This window comes from Adelges cooleyi, unplaced genomic scaffold (assembly GCF_023614345.1).
Source record: "Adelges cooleyi isolate 19-005CV unplaced genomic scaffold, UGA_ACOO_1.1 ACOO_flye_CR_arks_rails_tigmint_CR_PRNA_8, whole genome shotgun sequence".
In the NCBI taxonomy this organism is placed as follows: Eukaryota; Metazoa; Arthropoda; class Insecta; order Hemiptera; family Adelgidae; genus Adelges; species Adelges cooleyi.
The window spans coordinates 3,081,603-3,097,794 of NW_026096513.1; the positions used below are offsets into that span (position 1 = coordinate 3,081,603).

At 28.0% G+C, this 16,192-nt stretch overlaps 1 protein-coding gene across 1 annotated transcript in view; it reads left to right on the forward strand.

The window, feature by feature from the left end:
- Nucleotides 1–16,192, forward strand: part of LOC126845751 (hemicentin-1-like) — a 142,940-nt gene that overhangs the window by 18,527 nt on the left and 108,221 nt on the right. The window contains exon 2 of the mRNA XM_050584627.1: nucleotides 14,642–14,759. Coding sequence (XP_050440584.1) covers nucleotides 14,645–14,759 — 115 coding nt within the window. The 5' untranslated portion in view covers nucleotides 14,642–14,644. The remainder of the gene's footprint in view (nucleotides 1–14,641; nucleotides 14,760–16,192) is intronic.

Consider the following 16,192-nt stretch of genomic DNA (forward strand, 5'->3'; position numbering starts at 1 on the left):
GTTTTACGTTACAATAATATTTGCTAATGTTGTTTTATCTTCGTGCCAAACTGCATTCTTCGACTGAGAAAGTAATGAAAATGGTATATTTAAATTAAACATCCGTTTGGCTTATTGAAAATAGCCCAAACTTCCAAATTAATTATAAGTGTACATTTTATTGTAAATCATTTAAAATTAAATTAAAACGAAAACGGTATGACAAACACAAATAGTATAACGCGCTTTGTTTATTTTAATATATATATATATATAAACTAATAACTTTTTAATTGTTTTTCAGGTATAGTTACCAAAGGCGGGCTTATACTCTTTACATGGAAAGTTATAAGTACGAGATACAGTTTCGTGACGGTAACGTAAATTGAATTATACAACTACTACAAAGAAAACTAAACGTCTTACGTATTCTGGTGGTTTTAAACACAATAATACAAAACTATAAACTAACAAGAAAAACGAAAATTCTTCAAAATATTATAGTACTTATGTATATTAAACTTTCAATAACTATTATATAGAATTTTCATATAATATAATATTTTTCATATTAATTATTATTATTATTATTTTGTATTTCTACAGCGTGGTTGGTATATTAGTACTTAGATCATTTTTCTGCTAAACGAATAATTTTGAGCTGGAGTATTGAGTTCGTTTAATTTAAGTAGTGGTAGGAGATAAATACCAAACGGTAAACTTTCAAGACCGGACGTGTTCGACTTCAGTTATTTAACAAAAATAACTCGGCTAAACCATAAATAGAAAAACTTCAGAAATTTAATAAATGACTAATGCGGTTTAAAAACTTTTTTAATGATATTAAACTTGTTAAGTATACGTATTAAAAAATGTTAGTACATTTAAATTTCTATTACAGCTTTAATTGAAAAAAATAGTAGATCCAAAATAGTAAATACAAATGAAAATTCTGAATATTTGAAAATACATTTTTTATTAATTTCAACGATGCCATATTGAACAAATATTTGTGTTTCTTATATAATCCTAATAATATGTAACGTTGATTTATATTTTAATAAATAAAAGTACATGGAAATTTTTTAACTTTCAGCTTTAGCTCCTTTACATAGAAGGTAGCTAATATTAAATTAAGTTTATGTACATATATATCTTAAAAAAACACTTCATTAAATATATTTACGAGCTGCGTATTACAAGAGGAAGCATAAGTCTTTTTTACTTACATAATTTGTCTGCTCTTAGAAATAATCCGATTATATACTAAATTAATGAAAATATACTTGATATGCTTCTATACCATTACGTTTTTTTAGTCTTTACTGGCTTAGGCCATGGTAAACAAAAGCGCCTAATATCAAAGAAATAATTAAAATATTATGTATTAAAAATGTATTCATATATTGGGAGTACAAGTTGTTATTTTCGGCCTAACAAAAAAAGATTTCTTAAGACAAAACATTTTTGTAGCTTATCCTGCATTTTACAACTCTTAAAATATACGATTTCATCTACAGGAGGTAACAATTTTGCTGGATAGTACTCCAGGCCAGTGTTAGTATGATTACAACAATGTAATCATGATTAAATTAATCATTAATAATTTAATCATTTTGTAAAAGTAATCAGTAATCATGATTACATTAATCATTCAATTGTAATCATGAAATTGTTAAAAAAAAATTGTTTGACCGCCCCAGGCTTTCTTCAAAATATATATTATATAAACATATTATATAGAGTGTTCCACGATTGTAATCCATTGGAAAAATTAATTTTTTTAATTCTGCTTTTTCTAAATATTTCGTTAGCCAACAAGAAGTTTTTTTATATTTTAGTAATTTTTATTTAGTTAGTAGTTTATTTTATTGGAATATAAAAAATATTCCAAAAAATGAACTACTTGTTGGCTAACGAAAAATGTAGAAAAAATGCTGATTAAAAAATAAAATTGTCCACATGATATTGCAAAGGTCAAATCGTCGTAGACATCCCATATAGTTATTTGTATTATATGTAATAAAGAAAGCCTAGGGCGGTTAAAAAATTGTTATCATTTATCATTTCATGATTACAACTGAAATATTAATGTAATCATGATTACAAATTAATGATTAATGTTATCATAAATATAATCATGATTACATTTATACGAAAACATTAATCTAACACCATGATTACAATTTGCCCAACACTGCAGTCCAGGCTCCTGTCAAATCAGAGTTTATGTTTGGTGCAGATTTATACCAGAAAGCGTGGGTCAGTAATCAGGGTGTTATGTGTGTTTACACAAGCTAGTTTATAAAAGTTTTTGACTTTTCGGTTTAGCTGTCGCAATATTTTATTTTTGCAACTTTTAGTTGTATTACATATTTTGATCTGCACAGATACAGTTGAAAGTTTTCTTTTGGAAAAAGTCCAAAGTAAATTTAACGATAAGCAGCCATCAAAATTCTTTTATTGGCCGACTTATTTTCAAGGATGTTAGGCAACTGAATTATTAAGCACGATGTACATAAAAAAATACTTTTTTCGGTTCTCTCATTTCTATGTCAACCTATAACCTGAACTAATTTTAAATAATTACCTATAACTCATTTTCATAAAATCTAAATATTACCAAATTAATAATATTTGTTTTATTCTATCCAATTTGGTTGCAAAGTGACATGTTTAATACCAAAACATGGTAAATTATTTTTAAGAATATTTATCTAAATGCGACCAATTGTTTATTTTAGTTCTAAGAAAATACCTATTGTTTTAGAAATAAAAAAATGCTGGTATATCAAAAGGATTAATCAAACCCTTTTTGGATTTTATCGTAGCTATTGGATTTTTGTATGATATTTACATATCATGTTAAATATTATATTAAATGATAACTGATTTTTTAAAAATAATAATTCTTTTGTATACTTAACATTATTCATTTATTGTTTTTATACTTAAAATATTGTTTATTTGCGTAATTATAAATTATTATTATTACAACAATATTGACCGTCTTCACAATAGTGTTTATCGACATAATAAAAATGTGTTTCATTTCATTTCATAATTAAATTTGTTAAAACGTAAATTTGATATTTTGTATAAATAGACAATGTTTATTTATTTTTTAAACATTTAATTAAGTAATAATATTTTTTGCTCAGGGTACCAGATGGACTCAAACGGACTCTGGGGGTATTTTAACTCGTGGAATTTAAATCGTAGATAGTTATTGACTTATGACTAACTTATAAAGCTTAAGACTCTTAGTGATTCGAAGTAGAACCGTGGTAACCACATGAATAACAACATTACCGCTTTAATTACTGTGACCGCGCCTTTCTGATCTTTTATAGAGACATAGTAATTTCAATTAACTTACTCTCACGATAAACTTTTCAATTTTAGATGTATGTAGTACTTGGAATTTGAAAAAAAAAATATATGTTCAACTATAAATTAAGTAATTGAACACATTTGTCGGGTCAGTTTAATCAGCTGTATACTTCTTGTATAATAATATCCTGATTATTGCTATTAATTAGTTTACAACAGTCTACGTTTGTCTGGGTTATTAATTATCTTCTACACTGGCTCATTATACAAACTGTTAATAGATACCAGCTTCTTGTCTGATCGACAAATGAGCACAGTAATAGTAAAGTACAAACGAAGAACTGAGATTGATGACCCTATTATCTGAGCTCATACTACGTTATGGCATACTGCTACCCGAGCCGAAAATAAAAGAAGTTTCAACTATTATGATGTAATGCACTTCTTTTTTTTTCTGTGTAATATTACACGACTAATATTAACATAAATTGCGTTGAGTACAGAAAACACTGTTTAGATGGCTTATGTTGCACGCTCATAATATTGTACACTGATTTCTTTTTCCATTCGCATTACACTCGTTGTCTCTCGGGATGTTCCTGCTCGTGTAATAATTCAAAAAAAAATCCCCATTTTAATGTATAAGCCGTTATATTTCTTTTTTTCTCTTGTTATAATATGTTATTGTCATCTAAAAAAAAGGGGTTAACTTTCTGAAATTCTCATTTGGTGTTATCGTTACTAAAAATATATAATTATGTCTTCAGAAACATTTTAATGTTTTTATTGAAAACATATAAATTCATAAGTAGGTAGATTCGCTTATTGTAGTACCTAGGGTAGTAACTATACAAATTGTATAATTAAGTGTTTATTTGCAACGTTTAATTGTGTATTATTATATTGTAATTTATAACGAGTTTAAATTATTCATTCTATTAGAAACAATTTAAATGTCAGGTAAACAACTAAGTTAGTTTATTTATTATAGCACTGGATTTTTCTACTGTTTTTTTACGCTAACCGTTAAATGAATACAACTAATTTATACCCGAACCGAAGGTTTTGGAACCGAATGTGATTTATTACTTTAAAATCTATTACTGTACTTTAAAAATGGATAACAAAATTTGTTTACTGCAATAGCTTTGTGCCTCGCTCGGCTTTTTTTCTTTTATCTTTTCCAATTTGAAAATGTTGATTTATTGTATAGGTTTTTTCACATACAGATGTGTCTAAAAGACATGTTACTAGTTTATACTGGTTGTGGATTAATAAAAAATTATTTATCTTCCTGATTAATTGGAAAATGATTAGATAGTATATATCGATAGTAGTATAGCTTGTTTATATTATTTATAGTACAAATATTACAAAAAAATTAAATATCTTGTAACCAATTAATTAAAGTTAGAATTTTATTTACTTTTTTTCAATTTTTTTATAGTTGACGTTTTAGTTTATAAATTAACCATTTTAAACAAATTATAAGGCAACGCTAGAATAAATATAAAATTATGATCTAGAATCACTACACCTAATATACTATATGTTAGTATTAAAACGTATAGCTAGAAGAGTGGTATAGGATAGTTAAAATATGAACAGTCTCCAACTACTTTAGTTAATTTCCGAGGTAACGTTTGTCACATCTTTAATGAATCAGTCTATGTACGTCATGTACAATACAGATAAAAACACAATTGCGATAATTTATTTCAGTCCAATTTAACATGATAAAAATAAAAAAAATGATAATAACACATTTTATTTACTTATTACTTTTATAAAACTGAATTGAATGTAGGCCATAGGATCAAGCAGGAGATTAATATAAATGGCAGGATGAATATAAACCAACATTTTAAGGATTAAAGTTAAAAAAATTGTATGCTGTATTTATATAATTTATTAACATATTTGAATTAAAACCTTTCAGATAAAATAACAAATTTTTGATTTTCCATTTATAAAAAATGTAAACTAAATTTCATTTTCGTAGGATCATAATGACGTATTAACCAAAATTGGTTTCTTTAACGCACCAATTTGTCTCTGTATAATTTACTAGTAAAAAAACGTAACTCCAATTACACCAAGAGAAGGTAGTTTTAACTTTTACATTTTAAAACCTACCTGTGTATCCTTAAGTAATTTAATATTAAAAAACAGTACAATACATTTTTGTAGTTAATAATATTTTAGAATTTATACAATATATATGGCGAGGTGTCTAGAACAAAAGGCAAACACACTTTTGTAGATACTGTAAAACATTATTTTGCTTTAATATTTAATTAACCGAAAAAGGCTTCGCAAAAGTCGAGAATTCATAGGAAATTTCAAGAGTAAATCATTTTACAGTTTTTCCCTGATCCGCTTAGCCGATTTTCCGAGTCAAATCAAATTATGGTATAGTCAAACGACTCGAGGCTAAACGCACTGTCTTTGCTGTTCGCGTTCGTACGGTGGTGTGCATTAAAAATATAATGTTACATAATTTACTCGTAGGACACGCCATACCTACAGACTAGCGGCAAATGCGCACAAATTGTGTGTGTGTGTGTACTACTGTTAATATGCATGTATAAAGCGAGATGAAAACGCGGTCTAACGATTGCGATCGTTGGCTGCGGGTGTTGTCCGAATGCGGATAACGCGGGTACAAGCTGAATTTAAAATATCATTACAATTGCCAACAGCAAATGCAGAGCAATTTCCATGGAAAACGCTGTAAGGGTTGCTTGCTGCGGTTGCGCGCGTTTTAAATCACGTTATGCGTGTGATCCGGAAAACCCCCGGAACACCGTGTCGTAGTTTTCGGGAAATTAACTCTAGATCAAGACACTCCAGAGGACCAACGCAATTTAAACGTGCCATTCGTATTTGCCATTTGGAAAAACCTCACCGGTTGCCCAAATCTTATTACACAGCGACTCCCGACGATCAAGAATTTCCATCCCCGGCGAGTGCCAGAGACGTACAAGTACATAAGTAGCGAGCAATTAAGAAAAAAAAACCAAAATGTTATTACTCGTGCGTTTCCGTCCAAAATAATTGTTTATGTACTCATCATACAGTCGCGGAGTTATCGTTACAATATTGTATCCGTAGAAAAATTTGTCAATAATACTACCACTATTACAAAGTCGGTCAAAACGACCGAACTCGTTATCTATCGCCATAACAGTTTTCCGCCGTTTTCCCATTCGGTATCCAATGAAAATAAGTCTATTACGACCCACGCACATAGCCTTTTCCCAATGTTATAACCTTCCACTAACGTCAAACTCCAGTTAAGGATGATATAAAAACATTAAAAAAATAATTAGTTTATATTTATTTTGTAAATTAGATTTGAATTTGATTACAAAATTAATAATTAAAATGGTCATTGTTGAGTAATTGTAATCAATTGGGACAAATAGCCATAATTTTTTTGTTTTTTATTTAGAAATTATACAATCTGTAATATATTTAATTACAATCAGCATAAAAGATGATTTTAAGGTAAACAGATATATAATAATATATTGAGACAGTAGACTTGATAGAAGGGGCCAGCCAGTGCTGGTACTTCATAAATAGTTTATTAAAATTAAAAACTATCGACAGTTTTTTCTTTTAATCTACCATTTTTATATATAAGCTATTGATTAACTCAATGTAGATGATAATGCCTATTACATTGCAATTGATTTTTTGACTGAGTTATTCTCTCTGGAAAAAAAATTTTCAATTTCTTCCAAAAAGAATACCTAAGTCAAAACATGTTTCAGCCTTTTTTTTAATGTGTAAATGATCCTGTAAATCGCTTAATTTCAGAAATTTGTTCAACTTTGTGAGAGAGTAAAATGTCAATTTTGCCCGAAACTTTTTAGGGACCCCTATTTCATTGTATATATTACAATATTTATATTATTTATAAAATCGTTTTAAGGTAATGTAGTTTATAATAATTGAATTAAGGTATTACACTTCGTTTGGTCAAATAAATGTAAAATAATAAAACTTAGTATACAACTTGTATTTGCATAGTATGTACTTAAATTAAAATAAGTAATTTTCCTATATTTTTTACTGAATTATGTACATTTAGGGTATATATATAAAAATAACACCCAACTGACTCATCAGTGCCATACATTTACGTCTAGAGACAAAGAACGTGAAACTTGAGCATTCCTGTCATGTTATCGCCTTTTAGAAATGGATTCTGTGAAATTTGACCCTAAAAAAGGTGAAATTTGTTTTGCTATATATTTAAAAGTGAAAGCCTTTACAGTTCACGCACGCATTAAAAATATAAAGTCAAGTATAAAGGTTTTAGTTTTCAAAAATATTTTGGATTATTCCCTCTAAGGATTATAAAAGTAGAACACTTACCAACAATTTTGAAGTTGGCCCATTTGCTGTATTGGCAAAAACTTGTGGAACACATTTATCTGTTAATTAGGAAAAAAAGTGTTAGCACCATTGGGAAAAAGCGGATAACCGGGAAAAGTTTAAACACAAGAAAGGTAGAAAAAGAGAATCAGATTTTATCTAATAGCCAGTTTGGTTTCCATACTAGACACTCAATGATAGATCACACACTTCAATTGCTTCTGCATCACAAAATCGCTATTAACGAACACTGAACTGTTTTTGGATGTTGTCCAGGCGTTAGACGGAGTTTGACATGATGGATTTACTTTGTAAAATAAAAAAACCATTTTTCAATACCTTATTGTCAAGCCATACTTGTAAGCTAAAAGATTTTGGAGAGGCGAGACAGCATCAATTAATTTTACCCTAGTTTAATAAAAACAAGAGTCTCCTCTAAACGTAACTCTTATCTGCCTCTTAATTTGCACTGTATTTGCACTTGTAATAATAATACAATTTTTTAAAGACTAACTTATAATTATATGTACAGTACTTACTCAAGACAAAATTCATGTGGTTACATCAATAACACAATGCACAATAAATCAAAGTTTAGTTTAAGCACACTCCCGTATTAATATTGCCTATTTGAATCGCCGTGTTATAGAAAAAATATTCTATTAAATCAAATAGTTTTTATAATATTACGCGTTTAATAGTTTACTTGCAATTGTAGATAAAGAAATGTAAGTCTAAATTTATAATTAAGTCTTTTTTAAAAATTGAAAGACAAAGACATTTATTTAGTTTATTTTGTTATGTATTTAATTTTAAAATTAAATAATGAACAAGATTTTAACAGTAGTTTCTAATATATATTTTATGTATGGCTGGTTTTATTAAAAAGTATAAATAAATTTGTATGTTTTAATAATTAATAACATTACGTTAACAAATTAGTTGTATACATTTTATATTATTTCCTGAAAAAATAATAAATACCCTGGGTCGATTATTACACTTATGATTAATACGTTTTCTTCTCATAGCTTAAACTATTCGTTTATGACTTCCGAGCAAAACAAGTCAAATCATTAAATGTAACTTGTAAGTATATACGCACATACAAATTTAATTTATATGTATATATATATATATTTTATTGCTTATAAAATACTAACTAGATTATCAACTGTATAAGTTTATGCGTATAAAATAAATCGGTAGTTAAAACTTAGTAGAATTATTACTCAATTTTCTTAGTTTTTGTTTGGAAGAAATTACATTTTCTCGAACTTAATGATTGATGAGGTTTTGTGAAGCGAAACAATACATAGATGTTTTTTTTTACTTTTAGCTCTATTATAGTATAATGACAAATTATTCCAACCTGCATTTCTTGGTTTCTACTTTGAGGTAGGTAGTGTTTTCATAAATGTTTATATGAATGTTTGATTTTATCTTGTTCATACTATACAAGTTAAAGTCGATTTACAATGAATACTAATTTTATTTGTACGACTACAATAATATTATCAAGATAAGATTTAAAACACAGCTTAAAACTGCATCAAGTCAAAATCAAGAAATTAAAATTAGGTATGTTCTTCAATTTAAATTTATTAATTCCTTCCTTTACAATTTTAAATGCATTTTTATCATTATTCTTAAAAAAATAAATAAATAGAATTTCTCTATTCTCAGCCCTCAGGTTAACATACATAAATTTACAGTTTACATGTCAACTATATAAATTTATGATAACTTAAAAGGTATAAGTAGCTAGTATGTAATTTTATAAGAAAAAATATAATATTTCAAATATATTTTAATGGTATTTTATTTTAAGTAAGTTAAATACAAAAAAAGTATTAGTAAGATAGTTTATCTTAATAAAATGTACACGTTATATGTAAAGTGAGATTAACTGTAAGCAAAGGGAATAAAATATGTAAATTGATTTTTTTTTATGTAAATAAAAATAACTTTTTATTTAATTTTGTATTGTACTAACATATCATAATACAATTTTGTTAAATTTAAATTAAAACTTGTTAATATATTATAGGCTATCGAATTAAATTTAGGTTTGGCCCATTTATTTAAAATCGTCCCACTACTTAACTTTAAATAAAAACTAATTTTGAAGAAAGTGACATTTAAATCTTCTTGGTTTCACCACTTTAATTCACATTTAATATTAAACAAGAATTGTAAATTTGTACTTTTATTTAAATGAATTATTTTTTTTTTTAATAAGCCTCTTCTGAATATTTGTAAATAAAAAAGGTTAGGTTTTAAATAAATCTTTTGTACATGATTTACGGTGCTTTTTGCTAGCATGAACGTGATTTAACTTTTAAGGTTACCTCCAGAGTCTTATGCCTAAGCGCTAGTGGTAGTAGGCTGCATACTTACGGTGTGGTGTAAGTATAGTTAACCAGACGTGCATAACAAGTTATGGTTAGACAACCTGTCCAAATATGTCATTTTCGGATCATCGTTGTTGTTATTACCTATTAGTCGAGAGTATTGATTTTTTATAAGACTGTGTAAATTTTTTCATTTAACTTAGATTACATTTTTCCTATGTTGGTCTTTAAAAAGCCATATTTTTTTTATCGAAGGTTTCATTTTAATTATTCAGCATAATTATTAAAGGTGCCTAACATTATATAATTTTCATAATACGGGCTGATACGTACACCAACTGAGCTAATGCTCGTATCTGGTAAGTATATGGAAATGTTATAACAGAATTAACTCATTTGCAACAAAAATTGACGTTGGCACTTTTAGACCCAATTACTGAATTCGCTTGATCTAATTATTTCTTATAATACGGATTCATTTTAGTTAAGTTTATCGTTAATTTTTATGACTATAATTTGTTATACATAAATCAGAAATAGTCGGATAGCTGTTACATAAATAAATAAGGCTGAATTCCGGATAAATGCGCATAATTAAGAGTTTTACCACCACACAGCACACACAGTAATTATTTACCCCTTAATGTTAGAAGTGACTATGCGGAACGCGAATAAAGACTCTTGAACAACGTGTTTTACGTCCTCTCCTTTTCCCTTTGGCCAGCCCATTGGTGTCGAATAATATATTGCCACTTACCGCATTAGTTTAAGGGTTAACGAACTCGTTAGTCAAATTAACTCAGCTCAAGTCCATAAGTTTATTATTATTTATACACAACGCACTTGTAAAAGGCGTGCTCAGGTATTCATTTCAATCGAAAAAATCCCCTAAATGCCATTAAATTCGTTAGTGGTATGCCTCGATTATACGGTTGAAAACCAATCGTAACCACCCTTTACCAAAATACTCCACCCCAGTTATTTAACAAGCCAAGCGTATAATTCTTAAAATAACACTTACACACTTATTTCGGGTTCAATGTGACCGAGTTCACGATTAAACATCGATGAACGAAAAATGAATAAATTTAATAGTGCATTGAAATTTAATATTCCAATCACAGGTCTGTGTTTGACGTTAAGGGTCCTTAAAATGTTTTAATTTTGTCGAGCAAATCATCATTCATAAAATATAAATGTATACATTTTATGCAGAACTTTACTATAATATATATTTTATTAATTAAAAAAAGAAGTATTGTTAATTTAATTTTGGCGACAATTATGTCATACAAATGACAGTAACACTTATATTGTCATTTGTCTTTTTAGAGGAAGGGTGAGATGGGAAAGACTAAAGAATATCATTTTTTATTTTGTTGCTTATGATAGAAATACACTATACATATTTAATGTCTAAATAAAATTCACTTCATCTAAGCTATTATACTTCGCATAAAGGAAAACATGTCTTTAAAATGCATGTTGGTATCGTTTTTGTAATACTATTTAAACCATGGACTAAAATAAGACTTTTTGGTGTAGAACAATTGTTGATTATAATGAGTGATCTTATTATATTTAGATCACTTGAAATGACACTAGATTCTTCAAGTAGTCTTAAACGCGATTTGTCCAGCCACTTGGCTAGGGAGACTTACTAAGTCTAGTCTAATGACTAAGCAGATAATAGAGTTAAGTTAGTGGGTCCTACAGAAATGGGTGTTTACGCCGTATCTACACTAAGTAAGTCCAAAATTAAAGTTTGAAACGAAGAAAATTGAACTTGTAAATACAATACAAATAGAGGAAAGCAGAAGACAACGCAAAAACCAGAAATGAGGGTTATGTAAAAATAACTATTAGTGATGGTCAGATGATGTATCATATTACAACACATCATTGAAATAGATTTTGGTATGATATTAGAGCACTTTAGCGTTGAACACAAAATCTGTGATACACATTAGTGTAAAATTACTGTATAGTTGAGCAATGCAAATATACTGAAACTTGATAATGTTTTGCCTTTGAGTGGAACCAGAATGAACTATAGGTTTACCAAAGGGGGTTTTTTTTTGTATTAGGTACGTGTTAATTTTCTTCTCAGGCTGATTCTTATCAAATGAGCTTGTATAAAAAATAAATTATAATATTATGCCAAACATTCTCCGGCAAGGAATTGTATTATCACGTTACGCATAAATAATGTTTTAAAACAGGTCATTGAAAAAAGTAGCACATATTAAATCGTGTACAGCAGCTGATGTATTTTTTATGATTTATCAGTGATAACAGAATGTCCAACTATTGATTCGGAGTTGACGTCTTTTGGCATTTACAGTAGTTTTATCAATATTTTTCGTTTTTGTATTTATTTTATTAGTTTTGTCAATATTTGTCGGTGGTGTATTTATTTTGAAGATGGGGCTAATTTAGATTGTAATACCACATGTCGGAGAGACCAAGATTGGCGCCATTCCTAATGATTGTACTGTACTCTGTCCATAGACAAGAGATTTCCTTTTATCAAAACTCGCGTGGCGCTAGCCGGCTATTGTTATAGCCACAAAAGGAATAAATCACGGTAACGCTTTTCCCCGCGTGTTATCTTTTGTATGTTTTTAGTGTAAACATGACCCACGGGGCTTTACATGCATTAAAAGCCAGCAGTCTTCGCCATCCCTTTTTTACTCTCAGGACACGTTGTTCGTTTAGCGCCATTTGTTCTTTTTACAATACACATAGATTATCGCAACGCACGCATGGAAGTCTGTTATTTATCTTATTTATTGCACATACCAAGTGTCATAATTTCTAAGTGTTTATAAATTATGTAACATATGCATTATAATGTTTACCAACATATTATTTACATTGTACGGTCCAAATAATAATGTTTTGTATAACTGTATCATTGAATTGTTGGGAGACACCTTCGAATAGTTTAACGATTTAAGTGTATTCTGTAAATAGTATATACACTTAAACATGAAATATTTCTACTGAGATTTAACAGTGGATATGATGTACCTATTACAGTTTAGTCGTTGTTGTTTTTTTTTTTTTTTGAAAAGATCAATATAGTTTTACAAATATAACCGGGTATCATATTATAAAATATAGTTTACAGCATATCTCAGAATGACATGATAGCTTATGTAAATATTATATATTATGAATATTTATAAATTATTATACATAATTTTCATCGTTATTTACTTTTTAATTTCAACTTGTTATATTTTTTAAATAATTGACGTGTAATTATTAGTTAATATATTTATTCTCGTTGAGCCAACTCCTTACAATCAGTGAGTTATTCAATTATTTTCTTTGCAAAATACAAACAACTGTATAAATGATTTCTAATAATCTGGCTAAATAAAAAATATTGATAAACTGTTGATTTCTATTTTTTTTTAATTATGATAAAAAAAAAAGAACTTTAACACATTTCACTCAAAAGAACCTAGTATAGAAACTGATATATTTCAACTTAATAACTATTAAGAACATGTAATATATTCAAGGAACATAATAGTTTGTGAAAAATTGAGATCACATTATATAAAAACATTTTGAAGAAAAATGATTAAATAAACCCAGTGAGATATTGAGTGAGCCATGAGAAATGTACCACACTGTACATATTAAATATTGAAGTATAACTACACATTTCAGCTTCAGTAATATACATTTCTAAAAAAACAATTACAGTCAATATTTTAAGCAAACTTAGTTGAAGAGCCTTTTTAAGGTATTGTGTTAAATTCCATGTATATTTTATAAGGTTACCTCAATTTATATTTGGTAGAATAAAACAGTTAATAAATTTATTTTATAATAATATTTATAGGTATGTAATGTATTACAGAAAATTATATATATACTGTTAGATAAATCTATAATTATTATAATTTATTAAAATAAGGTTTACTTCACAGAAGCTATATAGAAGTACTATAACGCAGTTTTTATCTAAATCCCATTGACTCGAGACCATCTAACGTAAAAATATGGGCCACATTTATTGACATAGGACTGTTTATTTTCTGTTTTTTTTTTGTCGATAAGATTGAACGTAAACGAAAAAAGACACATTCTGGTCTTTAACTATTTACATGCTGTGTTAATAATAATCCATTTATGTTACAATGGCTTTGAATGATATGCAGTTTTGCCCAAAGACTGGTAAATAAAAACCTGAAAGAAATCAAGAATATTTTTTAGTTAGTCAATAAAATGGTTCAATCATTTTACAAAGCGTAAACATACGATGTGGTAAATAAAAAAAAAAAAAAAACATCAATCAATAACATGTCAAGTCCATACGTTTTTTAACATATATATATTTTTACATTGGCTAGTTCAACTATCTAGGTTATGAACTACTTGCACAATTGTTTAAGCTTTAAACGGTGAAGAAATAAGATTGTGGATCAGAAAAATTAGCATAAATTAATTTATTATTTATTTATTAAACAGTAATGTATTGTAAGCACTAAATACTAGCGGTATTATGTTTTTTATACCGTTGTGAATACCCATTTTTCGTAGTTATCTTAATAAATAATATTTTGTTTCAGAAAATGAAAACGGTACTTAGTATGCACAGACCGTTTCATATTGCCGGAATACTATTGTCGAGTTACATAATGGTAACTATTGCGGCACCTCCTTATCTTTCTCCTTTGCTTCGTATCGGTAAGTAAATATTATGTTAATAGAGTTACATTTATTTATAAAAAATAATCTCAATGTCCGAGTAGATGAAAAATTCGCGTTATTTGTAACATTTTATAATTGAATAACCCCGTATAATATTTTTTACTCGTAAAAATAAATAAAAAACAACTACCTTCAGGCTAGAGTGGTTGTGTGTGTTAGTTCCATTTTTAGAAATTGGTTTGTACGACGACAGTCAACATATTTTCGACTCGGTATCTTCGGGAATTTATACACTCTGGTTTTCATTATCCTGGCACACTTGAAGTTCGTCCCTAAAACGTTCATTCTGGGTCGACTGTAGCATAATATTATCTGTTGTGGTTGGTTTTCTACGACGGATTCTCACAGAAAAGTGCTCACTTTACGATTGCACAGGATTAAAATGAATTGTGCGGACTTCAGCTTTACTCTAAAAGCTTCCGTCCGCGCACTCGAAACAGTAGTAGGTCGTTGAATACAAATAATGGTTTTATTAGACCATTTCACAAAAGGGTTTGTCAAGTATAATACAGAACGAAAGAGTTAATTAAATTAAACAAAACGAAGACCGCTCCAATTTAAAAGAGTGAAACAAAGTCAACAATTCATTTTACACGTTAATTGACGATAAACCCTAATATGTTAGATGACAAAATTATGTCAACGGCTGTGACATGATAACAATGAACTAAAACAATATCGAACGCCCACGACAGTTGACACCTGTGCCTGTTTTTAAATTAACACATTTCAAACATTTATAAGGACTTAATGGCTATTAGTATAATAATACCCCTTTTAATCAAATTCCTGGTTGAATAATAATAATATAATACAAGTGTAAAAAGCAAAAAAAAAAACCTTTAAGCAAGTGCAGATTAGTTTCTTAACTATTAAAATTAATCAAATAATCCATAAAATACTCCACAGAAATGACAGTTGGCTTACAGTATTATTTTTTTCAGTGTGTAAAATGTTCCTAAATTTAATATCCTTTAACCTGTAACATTTGATCCTATAAAACTTATGTTAAAAAACATTATGGGTGTCACCTACACCATTCACATACGAAAAGTCACAAATACCACTTTTATAAGTTATCAAATTACATGGTTTTATTTTCATAGACGTTTCAATAAATTAAAGTTAACTAAAAATAACTGTATATTTTAAATTTTACTCCACAGATTATTATCATACTGCAACTATTCGATAAGCAACTGTGTAACAGATATTCATGCTATATCTACGCTGTGCTCTTCATTTTTAAATTCTGTTATTGGATATGCATATTTTGTTTGGTATCCTAAACAATTCACGTTTATTGAACGGTTAAGTACAATTAAAAAAAATATCATCGTTTCATAGTGTCAATTAAATTTAATTAAATCGTTAACAGATAGACAAAAAGAGTTTGACATTTCTTTTGT